The sequence below is a fragment of the Melospiza melodia genome, chromosome 21 (assembly GCF_035770615.1).
Source record: "Melospiza melodia melodia isolate bMelMel2 chromosome 21, bMelMel2.pri, whole genome shotgun sequence".
Lineage (NCBI taxonomy): Eukaryota > Metazoa > Chordata > Aves > Passeriformes > Passerellidae > Melospiza > Melospiza melodia.
In genome coordinates this window covers 13529058-13552720 of record NC_086214.1, presented here as the reverse complement: position 1 = coordinate 13552720, position 23663 = coordinate 13529058, and the positions used below count along the sequence as shown (strand labels likewise).

Genomic DNA, 23663 nt, shown 5'->3' with positions numbered 1-23663 from the left:
GGGCACAGGGGCGAGGGCAGAGTGAGGAGGGGCTGTCTGGGGGCTCTGGGAGCAGCTGAGCCCAGCCCAGCCGAGCACTGCAGCCACCAGAGCTCCGACCTTCATGGTATGTGTGCCCTCCATCAGGGCTGTGCACCCACCTGTGCCCTCACACCAGGGCAGTGCATCCTCAGTTGCTCCTTCTGTGCCTTTCCTGGCTCAGGTTTATTTTCTCCCCCACTGCACCAGAGTGAGAGTGGCTTCAGGAGCCGTCCAGGGGGACCCAGTGGGGACAGTGCTGGCCCCCGTGGACAAACTGTTCCTTTGAGATGGTTTGAAGTGGCAAACCTTGGTGTTTTGGGTCACTGGGAAAGAACAGGATGTCTTTCACGTATTGACAGGTTTTTTGTTCCTTCTCTGTTCTCTGCTGATCTCTCTGCTGTTTGTCAAGCTCACCTCTCCTGTTCCAGAGGAGTTTTTATTGCTGAGCATCCCTGACTGCCTCTTGGCCAGGTGTGAGGTGGCCACGGTGAGGAAAGCAAGGAAGGCCCCTCAAAGCTCTTCAGGGATTGAGCCACTTCACTGGCAGGTTCTTCTCTTCCACTGCAGAGCATGTCTCTGCCCAGTGGAGTTCCCCTTGCAAGCACTTATTAGGGAAGCTCTGGTATAATCTAATTAAAATTTGGTTTAATATTCTGTGAAAATGAAAACTGAATCCTCCCTGCTTGAAAGAATGACCGTGCATGTATTAGTCCTCTGTTTTGTTGTTGTTGTTGGCTTATTCAAATATTAACACTGCCTGCACGCTCAAAATGATGGTTTGTGTCCATTAGCGGGGCTTAATTCCCAAATTTAATGATGAGTGATACACAGGAGTTGGTGAAAGCTGCTTGCTGGGTATTTTTTATTATGTTTTTTATGCTGATGTTCCTTCCTGGAGGTAAATAAGAGGAGGGATTGCTGGGCAATATTATTACTGTGAAATTAAAATAAAGTCTCATTATTTGAGGATGGAATTTAGTGGCTGAAGGTTTACTCTTCATCTGCAGCTTCATTCTGAGTTCTTCCAGCTAATTACCTGCTGATTAGTTGAGGACAGGCATTGCTCACCTTGGCCTTGAGCATCACATTATCTCCTGGGCAGGGTGTTGGGGTGGATGTATTTGGTGCATATGGAGGTACTGACCTCCTAAAATAGGCAACAGCAACTTCCCTGCATTTTCTGGAGAGAGTTAACTCTTCTTTAGGGAAAAGCTTTCTTGAGAGGAAAAAAAATATTTAAAGCTGGATTTTAGTTAAAAAACACCCATTGAAGATGGGAGAATTACCAGAAAGTCAGAAAACCTCCAGCTATCTGAATGATTTCTTCCCTTTCCCCACCTGTCTTTCTGAACTTGATTTTAAATGTGGAAATATCTCAGCTGCTGATCTGCTGAAGGTTCCCTTCAGTGCCCGGCAGAGAGGCTGCTCTCTGTGTGTCTCCTGTGGGCAGAAGATAACTTTAAACAGCACAATGTTTATCTGGAGAGAGCAATGGGATGGATCACCCAAAGCTTCCTCTGCACGGGGAGCAGGGATGGGAGGATCTGCCAGGAAAATGTGTTGGGAACCCCCCTGGGAGCAGATGTGGGGATTGCAGAGTCTCTGGGCGGTGTCCAGGCGCTCTCCCAGGCTGGGCAGAGCCAGCACACCCTGCTCCCTCCTCCTTTGGGGGGGACAGGGCACCGTGGGGCTGTGCCCGGTGCTCTCTTGGGGTGGCAGCTCCAACAGGGCTGTGTGCAGGGTCTGGAAGGAGAGCCTTGTTCTGGAGAGTTCAAAGGGAATGCTGAAATAATCAAAACAGCCAACAGCTGTTCCGTACCAGTTTCCAGCTCACACAGCTGACCACAGATGGTTTTGGCACTTGCCACGAGCGTGCCCAGCCAGAGCAGTGGCCATGCAGGCACCTCTGGGGCTGTGTTATTTCCCAGTCCCTTTGCACTCCAGGGATGGGAAATACTGCAGCCCCCAGAGCTGCAAATCTCCCAGCCTAGGATGGATGGGTGGGTGGTGCCAGCCCCACCAGGCTGAAAGCACAATCCCATCATGAAGCAGATCAGGACGTGAAGCCTTTAAAGGCCTGTGCTGGATGTGTCATATCACAAGGGCTTGCTGTGCCTGCTGATAAGGATCAGCCACACGTTATCTGTGCTTCCTCCTGTACATTTCTTACAAGCTGATAAACTTTGAGCTGGATGGAAACCAAGTGTGCCACGTCTGGAGCAGGGCTGGAATGGCTGCCCGGGGGCTGATAATGGGGTGATAACAGCACCTGCTGTTCCAGAGCATCCTCAGCCCCTCTGTCCAGGGCTGGTGGGCTCCAGGTGCGGCAGTGACCTGCCAGCCCAGCCCTGCTCCACAGCCAGGTAGCCACAGTGAGCAGCAGAACAGGTAAATCCCAGAGAGGGTCAGTGTTTCAGCAGGGGGATGCCTCGCTTCACTTGGCATTTCAATCTCCTCCAGCACCAGCTTGGAATAAGCACTTTTTTAGTGTGTGGTGATTTATTTTGTTAAAAACCAAAGCATTATTCATAATTATGGAGTTTTATGAGAGTATCCATAGCAGTGTTCTCCCTGTGGTTGGCTGTGGGAGCTGGGATAATATTTGAGCAAGGGCCCTGGGGAAAGGACGCGCTCACATTCGGCGCGGGCTCAGCCTATTGAGCTGGGGTATAATTACCTCTATTCAGCACCACTGCTCCAGTTATCAGCCAGCGTCAGGGGCAAGGCCAGAGCCTCAGAGTGACACAGATTGTTAGAGAACATCAAACTTTTTTAATGCAGTTAATGATCCTCAGCTATAAATAGCCTGTTCCTGGTGACTGGCACTCAGGGTTTGTGCTGAGCTGCACGGTGCTGTGGTTTGTGGGGGTTTCTTTTCTCCTTCCACTCATACTGCAGGTCCTTCCACCCAAATGCTTTACAAACAGGGTAAATAGACCTTTTCTGGGTCAAGAGGCGAAGTCCTGCCAGGCAGGAATGTGAGGTGGGAGGCTGGCAGCTTCATCCTCTGGTCCTTTTGATTTTGTCCCCCCAGAATGGGGATGCTTCCTCTGGGGCTCCCCACCTCTGCCATGCCACTGAGTAATCCTCTGGGAATGGTGAGACAGGCAGCTTTCTTGTATGCTGTGCCCCAAAATTTCCTTTGCCCTCTCTCCAGTTAGATAGGACTGCAGCTTCATGGAGGAGAGTTTGGAGATGGGACTCTCTGCCTTCGAAACAAGGAGGGCTTGGTCCAGATGAGCCCTTGTGCTCGCAGTGCCCTGCTCTGACCCAGTAAATCCTGAGCAAGTGTCAATCTGCTGGGGGAGTTGTCTGCAGGAGGCCTGGCCAGAGCATTTCTCTGTGCTCAGGCTGCATCACGAGCAGTTGCTGCTCCCTGGGAGTGCACAGATCCCTGTGGTTGCTTTACCCTTTCCAGAACGGGATTTGAACAGCCAGGCAGTCTGAGAGCGGCACTTGAGAGCTCGGAGTGCACAGACACGCTGAGCCTGTGGCTGGAGGCAGGGTGTGGGGCTGGGATGGGGCATCAGGCCCAGCTCTAGAGGGTTCCTAGCCAGCAGCACTGCTCACTGTCCCAGCAGAACAAAGCCAAAGCCCCAAACCCTGCCCTGGCTCCCGAGCCGGAGCGCAGCGAAGGAGCGGCCGCGTTTCGCGCTGCCCGGAGCCGCGGTGAGATCTGCCACAGCTTTGTTCTGCACAGCCTGCAGGGACCAGGGAAAGGTCATCTCACACACACTGCTCCTCCACAGAGAGCTCTTTGTCTGCTCTGAAAGCAGCCAGCAAGGGGGATTCTCATGGAATGCCTCCCCCTGCCCCCCGTGTTCCCAGCCCAGGTCAGGATCCATGCTGGATCCGCAAGCTTTGGCTGCTCTTTGGGGTCTGGCTTTGCTCTGGCACCTGGGGACGAGCCCAGGCATGGAGCTGGAGGGCTGGGCACTGTGAGAACACCCCGGGGAAGGCTCAGGGTGTGTAATTAGTTCCCTGTTTCCCCTGCTGTGGCTGCTGCTCCCGGCGCTTTTGTTTTTAAGGATAAAGATTTCAGCGTTTTCCCCGATGGTTTGAACAAAGGTTGAGCGCGGGGGGAAATCCATAAAACAATGTCACCAAAACACAGGGAGGAGAGGGAAGCTTTAATAAAGCTTTGCTGGGCCTGTGCACCTGGGACTGGAGCGGGAAGGAGGCGCTGCAGAAGGTCACCTCTGAAGGTGGAGGATGACAGAGCAGCGTGGCTGCGCTCCGGGGAGCTTGGGCAGGAGCCCGTCCATCCCTGGGGTTTGCTCAGCCCATCCTGCAGCTCTGATCCCCTGGCATCCTGGGCTGGGCACAGCTGGGGAAGGTGCTTGTGCCTTGGTGGGACAGGGATGGATGGATGGATGGATGGATGGATGGATGGATGGATGGATGGATGGATGGATGGATGGATGGATGGATGGATGGATGGATGGATGGATGGATGGATGGATGGATGGATGGATGGATGGATGGATGGATGGATGGGAGACAATTCCAAAGGAGCCCTTCACAGCAGGGAGGGCTGTGGCTGTCACAGGGAGTCAGAAGAGAAGGGTGAGGCACTCAGTGATGGCACATCATGGATTTTGGATGGCTCAGCAGAGAAAATCCCTCTCTTCTTATCTCATCTGTCTGTGCATGGTCTTGAAAAGTGGCTGCAGAGGAAGGGAAGCACCTGCTGTACCTGAGGGTCATTGGGAAGCCTATTTTAGATGTCATACTTTAAAATTTAGATATCATTATTAGCAAAGGGCTCTGGGTTTTGTGCTTGTCTTAGCCTTGTTTTGCTTCTCCTTTCCTAGCAGATCCCTTTTACAGAGCTGCTCTGCTCTGTGTGGTCCCTATTAAAAGTTTCCTTTCCCAGGGTGATTCTGCTCCTTTGTTGCATCTGGTTCTTGAACACTTTATACTATCAAACAGCAAAACTGCTTTTATTGATGCAGCAAAGAACAATGGGATTTCTCCAGCAGTGCTCCCAAAATACACTTGTGGCTTTTTTTTTTCCTTTTTTTTTTTTTTTTTTATTGCTGGCTTCCAACAGTGGAAAAAATGATGAAGATCTGTTAGGTTTACTCTGGTCACTTCAATGGGAGGTTGGTAATATCCACAGAGGGCTCCATAAATGGATTCTGTCCCGTGCTGTGGCAGGGCTGTCCAGACAGGCACTGGGAGAGCACAAACATCCTCAGTTTTGTGGAGAGCTGTGTGTGCTGGGCTCGTGGGGGTCACAGGAGGGTGGTGGGCAGGTTGGACAAGGACTGATGGGCAGCTTGGGCAGGGGCTGCTCACAGAGGGGCTGTGCCTGCCTGGCCCCAAGCCCTGCACAGCTCCTTGGGGTCCCCTCCTCAGCACTGCACACACAGGGACACGCTCCCCAGAATGACTGGATTCAGGTTTTCCATGAGAACAGGTGTCAGGCTAAGTGTGTCTGCCGTATAAAACAAAATCATGCACGTTTAAAATGTGATGTGTGCGTTTTAATGGCCGCTGTCAGCCTTTGCCCCTGGACATGTGTAAAATGTGATCACTCCTGACTGTCTGGAGCGGTTACTGTGAGGCAGGTCTGTTTGCCCTGTTTCAGGGGAGGAGTGTGGAGCTGGGGGTGGCTGCTGGGGCCAGGAGCACCTCTGGAGGTGATGAGGAGCCCCCGTGACAGCTGCAGGCAGTGCCCAGGGCTCTGAGCAGCCTGCTCTGGCGAGGGTGTCCTGCCCTTGGCTGCAGCTTGGATGGGACGAGCTTCAAGGTCCCTGCCAACCCAGCCCAATCACAAATCTGTGAGTCTGTGTCACCTCGCTTCACCTGTGCTCCTGGACTAAAATCAGGCTTACATTAAAAGGTGTTTTCCCCCACCTCATGTACTTCTGCCAGAGCTTTCCTGGGAACACACACCCGAGCAGTTTGAACTTTTTTCTTGTTCTCAGCCCCTGCTCGGGGGAGAGCTGGGTCAGCATTTGCAGGGGTGTTTGAAGCTGTATCCCACACCGTCCATGGTGCTGGGAGCTGGTGTCCTGGAATAGCTGAGCAAATGCTTTGCTCTTTACATGTGTGTCCAGAGGAACGAGCAGTGTGTGCATTCAGAGCATCTGTCCTGGCCAGGCTCTCTCCCTGCCAGCAGTGTGCATTGTTTGCTCAGGCAAATGCTGATGTGGTGTGTGAGCAGCAGGGATATTAATAATGCCCAGGAATGCTGTGTGCTGCTGAAGTTCCAGCCCAGAGGGTCATACTGCACAGCTCAGAGGGATTAGCTTAACCTGAGGCTAAGCTGCTCATTTTTGCTGGTATTTCCCTTGACCCCAGTCAATTATTTCAATTCCTTGAATAGTTTTTTGTTGTTTGGAGCCTGGTTTGCTGTTCCTTTGCACTGTGATGTATGGAGTGAGCAGGGCAATGGGGCGTCCGTGCTCTCCTACCCAGGCAGGGCTGGCAGAGCCTGGGGATGCACCCAGGGAGGGTGGGATCCATGCAGAGCTGCAGGACAGCGTGTCAGGGGGTGTGGGGACTGCAGCTGCAGCATTTCACCTGGGCAGGGATGCAAACCAGCAGTAAAGCACAGAGAGGAGAAGCACTGGTGAGGATGGGGGGCTTGCTGCACGCCGTGGGGGTACAGCTGCAGGATGGGCCCCCCTGGTTCACCGAGTGGATTTGAGCTGATGCCTCCCCAGAGTGATGGCAGGGGGTGTCCCTGCTGGCTGGGGGCTGTGCCTGGGGACTCAGTGACAGCTCCAGCAGCCCGTGCAGGAGCCCCTGCTCACCTGCCCGTTCATCTCGTGGCGCTGTGTGCTGCTGAGGGAAGGACACCTGGCTGCTCCCAGCACGGTGCCCTTCACTGTGCAGCGTGCAGGAGGGCTCTGTCAGCCCTGCTGGCAGCCCAGGGCTCTCTCTGGGTGTGTGTGAGTGTTCTGGGGGCTCTGTGCCCAGCCCTGAGCTGCTTCTGCAGGAGCCAGGTGGGCAGGAGTCACCTTGAGCCAGCGGCTGGAACATTCCCCTGCAGAGTCACTCTGGAGATGCCTCATTTCTCTGGGGCACCCCAGAATCCACCATGGCAGGGTAAATTCCAGCAGCACAGGCACGGGGAGGGTTCTGGGCTTGGCAGGTGCCTGGAGAGGAGCAGCAGCAGTGGCAGGTTTTAGCCTTGTTCCTCCATCATTTAGCTGCCTTGTGCTTCTCATCCACTTGCTGAAATCAAGCAGAATTTTTTAAAAATTATTTTTAATTGAAATATGAATTTTTATAATAATGTTATTTTTTATAATTAAATATTATTTAATAATTTTATAATAATTCTAATTAACGTTTCAGTTTGGGGAGAGTGGTCAGCTCCAGGGACACAGAGGCTCAGGAGGTGAAGCATGGCCCTGTCACCAACCAGGGGACACACTGATTGCTGGTGCCTTTTGATGCCTTTGAGTCTGAAACTGGAGCACTGCTGGGATGTGGCACAGATGGGCATAGATGGGGGCAGGCTGGGGGTCTGTCCCTCCCAGCCTCCCCATATCTGGCACCCACAAATGCCCCTTGCAGCTGGGCACATACTGTCCCCCCTCTTTGTCACAGAAAAGGCAGCTCTGGGCTCTTGATTGCAGAACAGACAACTCTGGGAAAGAATGCTTGCACTTTTTTAATAACCTATTTCTATAATTGAAGGATTTCAGATTTCTTTTGTAAGAGCAAGCGCCTGCTTAAACATGGAGAAAAATACAACCAATAATATGTACTTGAAATTTAATGCAGGCTAATTCATTTTGGCACAGTCCCAGATATGCTGATTAAATGGCCTGTGAAGTGCTACAATATCTTGATAATGTACATTCCACATTTGATTATATAATCAATTATGTTGCACCTAATAACATTTAAAATTAGTGGAAAAGCTGTGAGCAGATTGTATCAGGTGCAGAGTGGGTCTTGGGCAGCTTTAAAAAAACTTCTGCCAGGAGGAGCAGGCGTAGATGGATCTTCAAATACTGTTCTTCAGGAAGCCAGAGACTTGATAAAACTCCTAAATTTTATCAAGTTAATTTAGTGACTTTAAATTTTGTTAATTTAGTGACTTGATTTAGAATAAAATAAGCTGTCTGCTGCTCCCCTGGTTTGCTGCTGGCAAAGGGACTCATATTTTCTATCTAGAGCTGACCTTGCACCCCGTGTTCAGAGCAGCCCTGGTGGTGTTGGCAGTAATTCTGTGGTCAGACCCAGGGCTCAGCTCTGCCTGTGGGGCTTTTCCTGCAGAAAAGGGGAACCAGAGCTCCCCTTCCCTGGCTCTTCCCTGCCTGGGGATCCTCAGTGTTTGCCCATTGTTGGGGACAGCCAGTTCGTCCATCACGTGTGACGTTTTGCTGATTCCAGCTGTGGCACTCCTGCTCCAGAGGACCCTCAGCTGGGTGATCACTGTCATGGGCAGCCTGAGCTGGAGCCTGGAGCAGCCAGGATCATTGGCAAATGATTGTCATTCCTTTGGGGGAGAGTGAGTGCTTTTTGGGTGACTGGCAATGGCAGGTTAGGGGAATTTGGCCTGGCTTTTATGGCCCTCCAGTAGGAGAGCGTTGATGGGAAACAAATGTGTTATGGCCCCAGACAAGCTGTTGCTCCATTTTTTGTTCTGTTTAAAGCAGCACTATCAACCAGTTGGAATATAGGCTTGGAGTATCGCAGGGAGTAATCTAATTAGTATGAAGTCAATTCACTAGTTCCTTTTGTATCTCGTGATTAAATAAGTGGGAAAATGGCTTGAAAATTAGGTGCTAGAACAACCCAATTACATTTCTGTAGCTTTTTGTATTCAATTTCATAAACAATTTTGCTCTTCGCTGGTTAATCAGTGAATGCCTTTTTCCAGTTTGAAAAGCACTTTTGAAATTATAATGCAATTAAATTGTGTGTGGATGTTCTGGCATAGCGAGCGCGGGGCTGGGGGCCTGGCAGCCAGCCACGCTCTACCTTGACAGTAATGAGTTCCTGAGCTGGCAGCTTGCTGGTGTCATTCATGACATTGTCCATCCATAATATTGGGATGTGAGAGGCTCTGCTGCCTGCCCTGCCTCTCCTGGGCAGGGCTGGTGTGCTGGCAGGGGCTCAGAGAGCTCATCCCCTGTGCCAGCAGCACCCACAGGGGTTCCTCACTGGGCTCCAGAGCAGCTGCCTCTGTGCTTTTGCCTCTTTTTACCCTCTTTTTTATTCTCTTCATTCTATGAGCCTTTGCAGGACTGGGGGTTGGAGAGGGATGTGGGGGATCAAGTGTTGTTTTCCTAGGGATGAGAAGGAGAACACCTCAGTGTGCTGTTAGCAGAGAATCACAGGATGGTTTGGGGTGGAAGGACCTTAAAGCTCACCCAGTGAGAGTTTCAGTGCTTGCTGTTTGTGCTGTTATTTGTCTCGTGCCCAGTTCAGGCCCTGGGGAAGGGTGACCAAGCCTGCCTGATCCCAGGATTTACAGCCCAGCAGCACAAGGGGAGAGGCAGAGAGCTGTGTTAAGAGAAAAAGAAATAGTGCTGGAAATAATGACTTGCTTGGCAGGTTTTAACAAGTTCAGTAATGGTATTAGGTGCCCTTGGCTCAAGATAGTAACCTCCTCTTAAATGATCATTACCTGGCTAATAAAGAGCTCGGAGCGGGTCATTACAGCTTAATTTAGACGTAGCATCCTGTTTGCTTTGCACAGCGTGCCCATCGCTCAGGCTGTTGGATCTATTGCCTGGGTACGTGGGATTGCTTGGGTTTCACACGTGGGGGTCTCCCCAGCCATCCCAGGTGTGCCCTGCCACCCTCACCTGGGGAACAGGAGCAGGTCTGAGCTCTGAGTGAGCACAGCCAGGCAGGAGGGGGCTCCAGCCTGTGCCCCCCACACTGTCCCAGCCCCTGCTCCCCCCAATGAGCCCTTGTGCTTCTCTCACCCCATTAGCAGCAAGTTTCATGTGCAAATAATTGCAATAACCAACCCCCACGCGTTATTAATATTTTGAAGGCATCTCTTTGATAAGCCCATCTTTTCAGCCAATTTCCTATTTCTTGGGAAAGCAAAGCATCTTTCCTCCCAGTTTTGTAAATCTGTTGTTAAAAGGAAGAAAAGGAAATGGAAAAAAGGATTCCCCCCCTCCAAACCCTGACACCAGGCTGGGTTCTGTGCTGCCTTTGTCAGCCCTGGATGGAATTATGCATCATGAATAAAAACTGCTGTCAACATGCATTGGGTTTGAAACATTAGAGCATATGGTATGTGATTATCTGTATTGTCATATGCAATAAAGTGAATTTGGATATAATAAAAAATGTAATATTTTAGAAATTTGGTAATAAACTGTGGAGGAATTGACAGGCAGGGAATATCTGATGCCTGTGGGCAAACAGATAAAGATGGCAGGACGTGGCCCTCGGTGGCTGAGGCAGCACCAGGGGCTGGGTTTCCTGATGGGAGCCTGGCTGGGCTGGCTGGCACCCAGGGTGGTGCCCTTTGTCCCTGCTAGCTGCCAGAACCTGCAGGTCTCACTAATGAATAGACAGAAGCACAAGGTTCCCATTCTGATTGTAGATGGACTAATCGGATTTTACAAATACTTGGGTTTTCTTCTCTGATAGCAGAAGGAAACCTGTTGGAGTCTGCTGTATTCTCCCACCCAGCAGCATTTCCATACTATTGGCTCCTTATGAGGCTGGGAAATCTGTACCTGAGTAACTGGGAGCAGTGAAAGGCTGTGAGGGTGGGGCTGCTCCCAGACAGTGAGGAAAAAGGGAAGGTGGAGATAATTTTCTCCTGCAGGAGCTCCCAGTCCAGCCTGAGCTTTAATCCCCGGGCTGCTGACAAATCTGTGACACGGATGTCCCAGCAGAGAGAAGCTGAACTGGGAGCAAACTTCAGGGCCTGCTGTGTAGAGAATTCTGATGGAAAAGTGCAGATGTATCACACGTACCTGCAATTTTTCTTAGGTCACTGCTAATGCTTCTAAATGATCTGCGAGCGCATTAATCGTTTCTGTTAATTAACAATATGATAAAAGTGGCATTTAGTAAGCTCGGCGTAGTGTGCGTCTCAGTCATTATGTACTCAGCGCTTAGGTTTGATTTCAGAACGTTAATAAAATAAAATTTTAATGAAGGTTTGTTGTTATGAAAGATTTATCACCAGGAGTTGAGGTGCTGCTGCCCGAGCGGGGTCTGTGACAGGCACGGGGTCCCTGGCTGCTCCTGCACTGAGAGGGGCTGGGACCCCAGCCCATCCCATCCCAGCCCTGCCTGGTGCCCCTTGCACCTGGGAACCTTTGCTGAGAATGGCTCACTGGGGACAGGGACAGGTCACTGTGTCCTTCATCACGCCATCCCATCCCATCCCATCCCATCCCATCCCATCCCATCCCATCCCATCCCATCCCATCCCATCCCATCCCATCCCATCCCATCCCATCCCTGCCTGTGCCCCTTGCACCTGGGAACCTTTGCTTAGAATGGCTCATTGGGGAGGGGGACAGGTCCCTGTGTCCTTCATCCTCCCCTGGGGAAAATCCCTCCCCAGAGCTGCTTTGGGTGGCTTGTGCCCCGTTTCACCCCAAGGTGCTTTCTCCTGTTTCTGAGCAGTTCTCACTTTATTAAATGCCACACAGCCATGGGAGGAAGGGCTAAGGAGCCTGAGCCTTGCAGCTTTGCAGGCAGAAACAGAGGAGGATGCTGGTGCTGCCCTTTGTCCAGCCGTGCTCTGACCGCCGTGGCTGGCCTCACTGAGCTGCTCATTTCATTCTGAGAATTCACTCTCCTGTTAGGGAGAATTTACTGACCCTTTAAACAGGTGTGTGTGTCTGCCAGGAGAGCCTGCCTGTGCCCCATACCCGAGGTGTGCATTAACACCAGTGGATGTACAGGCAGATCATGTCCTGGGGGGTGCCAGCCCCACCACATGCTACAGGTAAGTGAGGATATTTTCCATCCTAGAGCACAGATTTTAACATCATATTCCCCTTCCATCTGCTGTTGTGGTTATCACAAGGGTGAGGTGAGATCCTGGTGGTGCCTTCAGGTGTGCTCACCTGTCTCCCCAGCAAACCCTCCTTGGAGATGAGCTGAAATCTGAGGTGTGTGTCTCAGGTGATGGCTGTGTTCCCTGCGTGTGCAGAATTGCTCCTTTGGAAACCAGAACCTCTCCTTCCTTCCTTCCGTGTGTTTGCAGCACAGGAAATTGGGATAGTAGGAAATAACAGCTTTTGTCAGCTTCTGTCCTAGGCAGACAAGGAAGTGAGGGGGATGCAGAGCACAGGGAATATTTAAGTAATTCTCCAAAGGCACCACAAAGGGAGGTGGCAAAGTCAGCGCTGAGTTTTCAAGTCCTGGCTGTTGGGTTCTGGGGCTGAGCAATGAGTGGCTTCTCCCTGACACAGGATTGAACCCCCAGCTCCCCATTCCCAGACTCTGGTAATGATAGTAGTTAAAAACATCCATGGTTCACTGTCTTCTGGGTAATCAAAATGTCCTGTCCCCTCTGCTCATCTGTGTGTTCTGTTCATCTACAAAGACAAGATTTGGTGATCACAGGACTTGGTGTCACACCCCCCACCTGCCAGTTTTTTATTATTATTATTATTATTATTATTATTATTATTATTATTATTATTATTATTATTATTATTATTATTATTATTATTATAATAAGACAGCCTGGCAGGCTGGGAGCTTACTAAGGAACTTTTTCCTCTCTGATTACAAGGGATGTGTGAATAAAGTAGAATGGTATTGATTCACACCAATCTATGCATCGACTGTGTGGGAGCCACTTGCAATTCCCAGCAGCACCAGAAAGCTTTGCAACAGGGAGAAATATGACCAGGCAAGTTGAGAAAATAAATTAAACTAGTGTCAACTTTTCTTGTTTCTTCCCTCATTATTAATGGATAGAATGGGGCTCGTTTATCAAGAAGAGGAAAAATTAATTGACACGGGCTTTAATGTTATTATGCCTGGCTTGTCTGGTCACATTTCTTCATTTTTAATTTTTTTTTTACTTTTGAAAGGCATTTTATTACCTTTCACAGGACCAGCTGCCAAAACTATGGGTATAAACAAGGAAGCAGGTGCATAAATAATACCACAGCAGGACTGGACTGTTGTGCGTTTCAGTAGCTGAGATGTGGGTGAGCAGGGCAGCCCCAGAGCCCTGGCACGAAGGGGAGCACAGCCTGGGCTGCTGTTTGCTGATGAAATCAGGCTGGGTGTCCCCGTCCCCGTGCCCAGAGGGTGGGGGTCAGGAGCAGGGGGTCCTGTGGGGCACTCTGTGTGGCAGGGGGGCCGGCCCTGCACCCACGAGTGACTCTGGGGTGATTCTTGCTGAGCAGCAGGAGCCAGGTTTGGGCAGAGCCCTGCTGGTGTGAGAGGGATGTGCAGATCTCTTCCCCTGTCCTCTCCCTGCTCCCATCTCCTGCCCTTGTAGGGACACTTTCCACTGCCCCAAGTTGCTCCAGGCCCTCTGCACCCTCCCAGGGAGGAATTTCAGTGATCAGTGTCTGCAGGTGGAAGCTGGTGTGATAGGGGTGTGCAGATCTCCTCCTCTGTCCTCTCCCTGCTCCTGTCTCCTGCCCTGTTCTTTGGGATTGCTGTGCAGGACAAGAGAGCCCTGTGATCCCCTGGTTCCCAGGATATTTCCAGGAGCTCTGTGGTTGCTGTAGGTGCAGGAGGAGGATGTCCCAGCTGCAGGCTCACAGCAGTGTGGGCACAGCTCGGGCACAGGCAGCACAGCAGAGACTGAGTGACTTGCTCCACATCACCAAGTGGCCTCCAGGCAGCCTGGGACCTAAAGCAGGCTCTGGTTGCAGTGTGTTCACCCACCAGGGCATGTTCCAGGTGGCTGGAGAGCCCCTGGGGCTGTGCCTGCCTGGTGAGCTGGGTTTGGGTGCTGGTGGTGATGGAGGTGCTGTACCTGTGGCATTGCTGTGCCCATCAGAGCCCCCCAGGGTTAACCCAGCATTAGCCTGGGTTTAAGCTCTGTGGCCTGGGGTGCAGTCACCTTGTTTTGCTCGTGGAAAGGCCAGCAGGGTTTGACAGTGAGACCTTTGCTGGGTGAGCTGCTCTGGTGTCACTGTGCAGGCAGGGAGTGCTTGGTGTGTGCAGCCACAGCTGTGACACTGTGAGCAGACCTGGGCTCTGGGAATGGTGCTGCCAGCCAGGGAAGGGAGATGCATTTCACAGCCCTGGTGTCGTCATCTCAGCTATATTTTACCAAGTTTGGCGTAAAAACTCTCAAGTGATGACAAAAGTGTGAAGTGGGGTTGATTAGAGTGTGAAAAAATCCAAAATACAGAGCATGGGAGTCCTGACATTTGGTATCTTCACTCTGGCTTCTTAATAGTATTTATGGCTTCTGACTGTTCCTTTACAGTGTTTTAATCTGTTTGTGGTTTCAGTCCCTTTCTCTGAGCAGTGTTTGTGTTATTTCTGGAATACCATGGCAGAACCTGCTGAGCTGGCTGTGGGGCCACCTTCCCACAGGGCAGCTCTGGGGGCTGAACAGGGCTTGGCATCAAAGGAGGCTTTCACAGAATCCCAGAATTGCTGGGGCTGGAAAGGACCTGCAGCATCACTGAGTCCCTCCTGTGCCTGATGCCCACCTTGTCCCCAGAGCACTCAGTGCCACCTGCAGCCTTTCCTCGGGCACCTCCAGGGATGGGCACTCCAAACCTCCCTGGGCAGCCCCTTCCAGCCCTTTCCATGAATAAATTCCTCCTGAATTCTTCTCTTTTCTGCTGTCAGGGTGTGCTGGAGGACGTGTCCTGCACCACTGGGTGTCTGGTGTCTGGGCTGGCATCACTTGGGTGCCTGTTGGTGCCCATGAACAGCAGTGAATGGAGTGGGCTGACTCCTTTGGCAGCAGATGAATGGAGTGGAATAACTCCTCATTCCCAGGAGATTCCAGAGGAGGGTTTTTCACCTGAAGGTCATGGATACATGTCTCAGCTTCCTTTAGTGCTGGTGCTTGGCTCAGAGCCTCTCGTTTGGGGCATCTGTTTGCCTCTTACTTTATTTTTCTCCCTCTTCTTTGTCTTTTCTTTTACAGAAAAGATTATTCAAATGAATATTCAGTTTTATTCATTTGAATAAAAAACCCAACCGTTTGACTCTGTTAAATGCTTATCTCTTAAATAGAGCTTGTTAGCTTCCAATAATAGCTTCATTCAGAAGGATGCAGTATAATTTCATTTTAAAACGTGTGCTCCTTGACAACCAGAATCCTATTTCTGTCACCGTTTTCAACAGCCGCCTTTGTTTTGGGTTAATCTTTTCCTTGCACTTTCTGAGAACCAGCTTTTTGTTGACTCTTAGTACCTCTCAGAAGAAATAATTGTCTATTTAGCCCAGGAAGGTTTCTGACAGTTTTGGTAATTTAAATATGAGTTTGTATTCATTATGGGAACTAATAAGACCGAGCGTGCGGGGGGATCTTTGTGTGGGTGCAGTTATTAAAAGTTGGATTTGATACCCACAAAGTGGAACAAGGAAAGAATCACAGAATGGGTGGGTTGGAAGGAACCCCAAGGTGCTCATCCCACCCCCTGCCGTGGCAGGGACACCTTCCACTGTCCCAGGCTGCTCCAGGGAGGAATTTCAGTGATCTGCGCCTGCAGGTGGAAACCCTCTGCTTGCTCCCGCTGAGTGTGAGCTGTTGGGCACTGTAGAGGTCACCTCTGCTTTTCCTCTCCTTTTCCTCTCCAGGCCAGTCTGACCAAGTGCCTCAGATCTCTCAGAAACCCACAAATGCCTGCTAACACCTACAGATTGTTATTTTGTTGTTGTAAAATCTGGAAATGCAGAAAGCCGGGTGGCCATCTGATGTAATCACACAAATAATTTCCTGATAAACCTGTGCTTAAGCCATATGGAGTGGGATGAGGGTGGGAGTTTTGTTTCAGTCCAGACACGTCCTGAGTGCAGCGGCTTCCTTGGTGTTCACATATTAGGGCTAATCTCCTAAATTCCCTCTGCCCTCCGTGTTGGCACCGACGCCTAACACAAGCTGAAAGAGGAATCCTCAGCTGCAGCACTCGCTAATGAGCTGCTAATGATGAAGATGTTGCTGGTGCTGGAGCAATTAATGACTTGTGGCCCCAGCCCGGCCATCTCATCCCTGGTCCAGGCTGTGCTCCCGGCTCTGGGATTGCTGGGATGCCGCATTCGGGCAGCCAACCACAAAAATCCCGGGTTTAACTGCGCGTCTGTTCGAGGTACATTTAAATGGAGTCATTTAGAAGGCAAATGAAAGACGTGAGGTATGTAAAAAATGCGAGCTGCTGGCAGCTGGAGGTGCAGAGCAGAGCAGGGTGTGAGCCCGGTGTGCTGTGGATGCCTTGGAGGGAGGCTGGAACCGTTCCTGGGGATCCTTCGGGTCTGGAGGGGAATGGGAGCATTCCCCAGGGCTGCGGGTGCTGTGCAGTGCCAGAGGAGCCCCCAGGGCTCACCTGGAAATGTCCTTTGCTCCCCATCCAGAGACTGCACTGTCCCTGTCCCTGCGCTGTGCTTCACCGGGGCACAGTCCTGCAGCTCCCAGTTTGGGATGCACTTCATCCTCTCATCAAAGCCTTTAGGTTTCGTTGGCATAATTAGTGTCGATGTTAACTCGTGGAGCCCTCTCCAGCGCACGAACGGGGGTTTTTCATCAGCCTGAGGTGTTTGTTAAGGCAGGAGCAGGGGGGCTGCCAGAGCCCTCCAGTGCACAGCCACAGGCAGGCAGCAGGCATCAAAGAGCCCAAGCCAGCCCAAATCCTGGGCTCTTTGAAGCAGCGCTGAGCAGAGAGGAGCGATTAGATCAGAGCCTGAAGTGTAATGGGTTCCTGGAGGCCTCAGGATGTCCTGATGAGGTATTAGAGGAAGTAATTCAGGAAGAAAGGGACAAATAACCACCTCCGGAGCGGGGCTGACCCGGCAGCCAGAGCACACACGGCACACAGAGCTGCTCTGTGTTTGGGAGGCGCTGGGGTTCTTCTCCTTGCCAGGGGTAAATGAGGAATCATCCTCTGTCTTCCCGGATTTTTATGGTTTTTGGGTCGTGTAATGAGTCAGCTCTAATGGAGAAGTCCCGTGGAATTAAACAAGAGATGAAATCAATATGGTTCCATAGAAATATAATTGGGTTTTGTAGAGATTGCTCTTAAAAACCTATAAGGTGTAAAGGAAAATACAGCCTTATTGTAGCTTCCGAGCCATCGTGTAACTGGGGTGTAACTATCCATTAAATTCTGCAGGATGGATCAAAAAATCCATGAGGAGGTTTTAATTCTCCATTAAATCCTATGGAAGAGCTGGAACAGAGCAGTATTAATTTTCTCTGAGACAATGCTTCTTCCCTCCATTAGGCTGCAATGAGCTCAGGAACAGCTCCATAGGCAGCAGGTGTAGCCACACATGTGTGCTGTTATGGAAGTTTTCCAAAGTCCCAGTGGCTAAATAATGCTTTATTAAAACAAAATTGTTAGATTTAACTAATGTTTTCCTCACCTCCTCCCCTTTTTTGTATCTTTATCAAACAGGATTTGGCTTCGTAACTTTCGAAAACGAAGACGTGGTGGAAAAAGTCTGTGAAATTCATTTCCACGAAATCAATAATAAAATGGTGAGTGTTGGTGCTGATGCTGTGGGGGTGCCAGGGGGCTCTGAGCCGCCCTCCCTGACGTGTGCCATGCCCGGGGATGGTGGGACACCCCTCTGGGAGGGTGCTGGGGTCGGGGTGCTGAGCTGGGGCATTGCCCAGCCCCTGCTGGTCCCCACAGCTCCCCAGAGCAGCGTTTGCTGTCAGAGCCCTTGGGCAGGGTGTGAGTGGAGCTCCAGCCCAGCTGAAGTTGCTCCTCAGTGGCAGGCAGGTCCCAGGTTGTGGGTTGCCCTGAGCCAGATGAAAAGGGGCATTTGTATTTCAATTGCCGCGGTAACTTTGATATTTTCGGCTAAAATATTCTTTTTCCCTTTGTCAAAACATCCTTTGCTTCTCAAATGTGTATTCAGATATGCATTGTATATCGGTCTGATATGTGTTCACAGACTTTAAATTTAATAATAGAGCTTTTAGTGTGGATAAGATCAAAGCAATCTCCTTGGCATATGCTGGAGGCCTGATTCAATATTTGACTTGCTAATTTTTCCCAGGGCACTGAAATAATATTCCTCATATTGTTGCTCCCTGCAATATGCATCTGAAATAAAAGTGAGGGTCCCCTTGGCCAAGTGTGGGGTGGGTGTGGGCAGGGCTGGGGCAGTGCCCCTGCTCCTGTGGGGAGTCTCTGGCTCCACTTCCCATGGATGCTGTGGATGTGCCTGTCCCATTGCCCCTCCTGCACTGGGCTCTCCTGCCTGTCTTTGGGCTGGGGGAGCCTCATTCCCTTTGTATGGATCCTAAATGCTGCTAATCTGCCTTAAAACAAAGGAGCAGAACAAACCCCAGCCGCCCTCACCCAACAGAGCCAGTGACAAGTTAGAAACAAATGAGGAACAATCCCTAAATGTGAATTTAGGGATTGTAAATTGGGAGGGAAGAGCTCCCCTCCAGGATTTTCCTGTCCAAGCAGGAGGGCACACTCCATAGGGTTGGTTACTCTGAGGAGAGGCTTTTCTGTGGAGCAGAAGGGGCCTGGGGAGGTGCAGGGGGAGCAGCAGGTGCTGTGAGCCCCAGGCAGGCTCAGTGTTTGGTGCTTCATCCCTGTATCTGCACCCGTGGGCTGGGAAAGCCTCACCTGGCCCTGGGCATCTCCTGGGAGGGAGGAACAGCACGAGCTCTGGGGAGGATTCCTGCCCAGGCTGCCCAGGAAGGGAGCAGGGAGCATGGGACAGGCTGAAACCACTCCAGGAACGTCAGGAAGAGCAAGAGAGGCAGTTTGGAGTGTTGGTGTTTGTTGCTGGGTAATTAAAATGTCCCCTTCCCACTCCCGTGCCCGCTCAGTGCCCCCTCCAGGTGCCACCATCTCTGAGTGTTCCCTTCATGTCCCTCCCTCAGCCCTGACTGTGAAAGCAGCCCACGGGCAGGGGATGAGACACGATCCTGTCTGGGGACTGAGTCATGGCCCTGAGCTGTGGCTGCAGCTGGATGCAGGGCCAGGGAGCTGTGTGTGTGTGTGTGACAGGAGCTGGGGCTGGCACACAGCTGGCTGGTGTGACACACAGCTGCCCTGTCACACTGGGATTGTGTCCCCCTGTGTCCCTGAGCCGTGGAGGGGAGCAGCTCTCACAGGCCCAGCCCGAGGCCATGGGGTTTGGTGAGCTGGGACTGGGACACCCTGTCCTCATCCCCATCCCTGCCTGTGTCCCTGTCCCCATCCCTGCCCGTGTCTCTGTCCCATCCCTGTCCCCTCCCTGCCCGTGTCCCTGTCCCATCCCTGCCCGTGTCCCTGTCCCATCCCTGTCCCCTCCCTGCCCGTGTCCCTGTCCCATCCCTGTCCCCTCCCTGTCCCCATGCCCAGCTGGCTCCATGGGCTGGGGCTGTTGTTCCCCCAGCTCCCTCCTGCTGCTGCTCCTGTCCTGGCCGTGTCCCCAAGGCAGGGCAGGCAGAGGGCAGCAGGGCCGCTGCTCCCCAGCCTATTTCCAGCTCCAGCCTCCCTGGCAGGCTATTTTTAGCTCATCCATTCTGCTCCTGTTGCCATCCATAAAGCTTAGAATGTCAAATGTAATATTAAACGAGCAGTGGGACAGTGAAAAGAAAATGCCAGCGAGGTATTTAATAAATGGAAGTTGGAATTTACGTGGGAGGCCAGAGATGCTCCAAACATTGCAGGGGGACAATAAACCCAAACGAGCTGTCCTCAGGCTGTTGTTCCCTTGACAGGAGCAGGTGCTTTGCAAAGAGACACCTGTTTCTCTAAGGAAGAGTAAAAGTAGCTGGAAGAGAAATGTGGTGGAGTAATTACTTAGATCCCACTGTGTGGAGTCATGCACACCCTGGGTACCGTGCTGGTGAGAGGGGTGATGAGCTGGGGTCAAGCTCTCATGTCAGGCTCTCGAGCAGCTGACTGAAACGTTGGCTATTCTAGAGCAGGCTGTGGCACTCCCAGCACCTGTGGCTCTTCTTCCCTCTCAGGGTGGGATTTTGCAGGTTTTGTGGGCCTTGGGCACTTCCAGGGATCCAGGGGCAGCCACAGCTTCTCTGGGCACCCTGTGCCAGGGCCTGTCCCAGACCCTTTAATTCCAAGCCCCAGCCACTGGTCAGTAATGTGGTAGATAACAGACCCACAACTCAGTGCACTTTTTGAATTTAGCTGAAAGCCCTGTGCTGCTGCCTGGTGTGGCTGGCCTGGTGTGAGTGACACGTTGTCCCCAAGGTGATTGCAGCCCCTCACACGTGGCTGGCACAACAAAGTCTCCTTGTCTTTGGGTGGCTCAATGGGGGTTTGTGCATTGTGGATATTCACATTCTGCTTTCCCTGGAAAGCTGTTAGCCAGGGGTTTGTGAGACATCCTGGGCTGAGGGCTGACAGCCTGTTTTGTTGTGCTGGGTATAAGAGGCTTTTCACTCCCCAGCTCAGCCCTCCTGGCTTCCCATGGCTGAGACTGCTCTGCCTGACCCAGGAGTACCCCAGTGCAAGGTTAATTCTCCAAACTAGACTAAACAAAAATAGTGAATTTTAGTTTCCCTGCCTTTTTTTTTTCTTTTCTTTTTTTATTTTTTTAGCCTTAGAATTAAACCTTTCTTTGTTGGGCTGCTGAAAGTGTAGCACATCCTCCTATGAGGAGGTGGAAAAAATCTGGAAATTATTAAGGTGCCCAGAAACTCTGAATTGAAAGTTTGAGTGAGGTCCAGATGTGTGTACAAAGACCCTTATCAGGCACTCTCAGGGGCAATTCAGTATGGAGCTGAATCCTGACTCATAAATCCATGTACATTTCCTCTTGGAGAAGCCCCATTGCCTGTCCTGCCCCATGTGGGACATCCCTCCAGGGCTTTGCCCTAAAGGTATCTGTGGCTTTGGAATGTCCTGGCCATCTCCATCCCCTTCCCTGCAAGGACAGGGCTGGATTCTGGCACAAGAGCAGCCAGGCCCCTTTTCTTTCTGCTTTTGCTGTTGATGAAGAGGCACCATCCAGGTCCCCAGGATATATCCATGCTGTGGTGCTCCACTCCTGTGCCCACATTGTCCCAGTTTGCTGATGGGATGGTGCATGGGCAGCTTGAGCAGCTTCCCAAGGCAGCAGGAGTAACTGAAAGTGAAAGAATGCAGATCCTTTATTAATAGGGTTTGCAGAAATTTTCTGCTGGGTAGAAATATCGATTCTTTATTCCTATTTTAAAAGGAGCTTTTTGTAATGATCACTGGGAGCCGTCGTGCGTTATCGATTGCAGTGGAGCCGCGCTGGAGCCCTCCCTCCATTCATCCCGCTCCCACTAGTGCTGGGCTCCCTTTCAGGAGCACAGAACTCCTTAAATCAGCACTTGTGTCATCTTTGGGGGCTGCAGTGGGTGGTTAAGGAGACACACACGTTTGCTCTTCCAGACGTGGTTCCGCTGTGCTGGAAGTTCACCTTTGAGCGGGGAGGCAGGTGCTAAAAATAAACCTCCCCCCCTTAAGTGGATCAGTTCTGCATTTGACATTTACATGGAATTCATTTGCATCTCATTTGTACGTGTTTCTGCTCAATAGGTAGAATGTAAGAAAGCACAACCTAAAGAAGTGATGTTTCCACCAGGGACGAGAGGAAGGGCACGTGGATTGCCGTACACCATGGACGCGTTCATGCTAGGGATGGGAATGTTGGGTAAGTGCAGATCCCCACACCTGTGTGGGTGCCAGCCTGCAACTTTAGCAGGGGTGGAGTGAAGAAAATAATCCTGTCTGTGCTAAATGATTAACTCTCAAACCCCCCCCCCCAGCCTGGAATATAAAAAATTTGCATTTAAATGGATGTTTTAAATAGCCTGTTTTACTCTTACTCGCAAAAATAGAATGATGAAAGATGCAGTGTGTTCATTCTGACTAAAAATGATCTCTCCCCTTTTTTAGAGGAATTGAGTCACACATTATTCCCCTTCTTTTAAAGGTAGCTTTGACAGTTCAGCACAGATAATTGAAAATCTTGCTGCTTCTTAAATGGCATGGATGGAGGAAGTGGGGGGGATGCGGAACAGGACAGGTCGCAACAATAATTACAAGTTTCAAGGAGATGGAATGGTATTTTAGTCCTGAGTATTGTGTCCAGAAAATACTAATTAAATGGGATAAATGATACTTAATGGCAAATTCCTATTTGTGCAGGAGGTCTATTTAGTTATAATTGGTTCTCATTTGTTTCTGCCTAGATAATTCTTTCTAAATAATGTGACAACCCCAGTTACTCTGTTCTCGGCCAAAATGCTGCTAATCCATTGCCAATGTTTTTTTTTTTTTTTGTAAAACACTGTATATTTTAAACTTTCTGCTCCCTTTGTATCCCTGGAGTTCCCCTCAGTTGCCACCTCCTGTGCCCATGAAGCACATGGGAATGGGAGGGCAGTCTGGAGGTGTCTCCAGGCAGCAGTGAGCCTTTCCCAGGCCAGTGTCCCCCTTCAGGATGCTTTGACTTTCCTGTCCTGGGTTTAGATGATCCCAGAAGCCGAGCACAAAGCCCAGCCTTGGGATCTGGGTCTCCTGAGCTCTGCTGAGCAGATTCAGGGTCTGGCTGAGATGCTGCAGGACCCGCAGAGCCCCTGGGGTGGGTGTGAGGCCTGAGGACCCAGTTCCTGCAAAGGATCAGGCTGCTACACTGAGGTGTCTGACACCAGGCACTGCTTGATTTGATAGGAAGAACTTGCTGCCATGTTTGCTTTATCTCAGAATTAATAGTGCTTCTGTTGGTGTGGCTGGGGTGATCCATTTCTGGATGTGTAATCAGGTTATTGCAGCTCATCATCTGTTTTGCTGTCCCCACGCTCCACCGCCACCCTGCCCCACAGTGTTTGGAAATCACATTTTATGCTTTAAATATTTATCTTGCTCTAGTCAGCCTGTGATTTCGTTACCTGTGTGTTCCCATTCCCTGAGCCACTGTACTTGAATTGTGCTGTTCCTCTCCCACCTGGGCTGCCCGAGGTGGGGTGTGGAGGGATGGCATCATCCTCCACCGTGTGCCCTCAGCCCTTTTCCTTGCACTGGGCACAGAGGGGATGGAGCTGGATCCACCCCACTGTCCTGAAGGGAAAATTCAGCCCAGGGGTGCAGCGTGAATCCATTCCCACTGGGGTTTCTCTCTGGAAAAGGATTATCTCGAGCTGTGAGCATTAAGGGAAGCAGCCATCAGTGAGTGGAGCTGCCCAGAGGGAGAGCTGGGGCACCTGTTGGTGCTGCTGCAGTGGGGTCACCCTGGCCAGGGCACCTCCAGCCAGTCCCACACTGCTCTCCCCGCATTTCAGACTGGGGGGACTGGCTGAGCATTGCTGATTGATCCACAGTGAAGGCCAGATGCTTCATTATCCACTCGAGCTGCTTTTTCATCTTCCAAGTTGCCGCTTGCTACCGTGGCACCGTGTTAAATAATTAAGTGCTAAACAAGGAGATTGCAGCACGGGAGAGCAGAGCTGCTGGATGGCCCTCAGAAAGCCCCTGTTTCAAAGGCTGCAGAGCCCATCCCTGCAGGAAGAGGGGCATAATTAACCCATCAAATGATCAGACACAGAGTTCCATCACTGCTGCTGCTGATTGTTCTGTGGGGACTCA

The 23663-nt window shown here is 51.1% G+C and overlaps 1 protein-coding gene across 12 annotated transcripts in view; it reads left to right on the top strand.

Annotated features, from left to right (window-relative positions):
- The window catches only part of MSI2 (musashi RNA binding protein 2), a 197812-nt gene that overhangs the window by 130406 nt on the left and 43743 nt on the right, over nt 1-23663 (top strand). For all 12 annotated transcript variants that reach the window (XR_010030231.1, XR_010030230.1, XM_063173856.1 and 9 more), the window contains exons 8-9: nt 17526-17608; nt 21615-21729. Coding sequence is in view for 10 of the 12 variants with exons in the window: in XM_063173856.1 (XP_063029926.1) it covers nt 17526-17608; nt 21615-21729 (198 nt within the window). In the remaining 2 variants the exon portion in view is untranslated. The remainder of the gene's footprint in view (nt 1-17525; nt 17609-21614; nt 21730-23663) is intronic.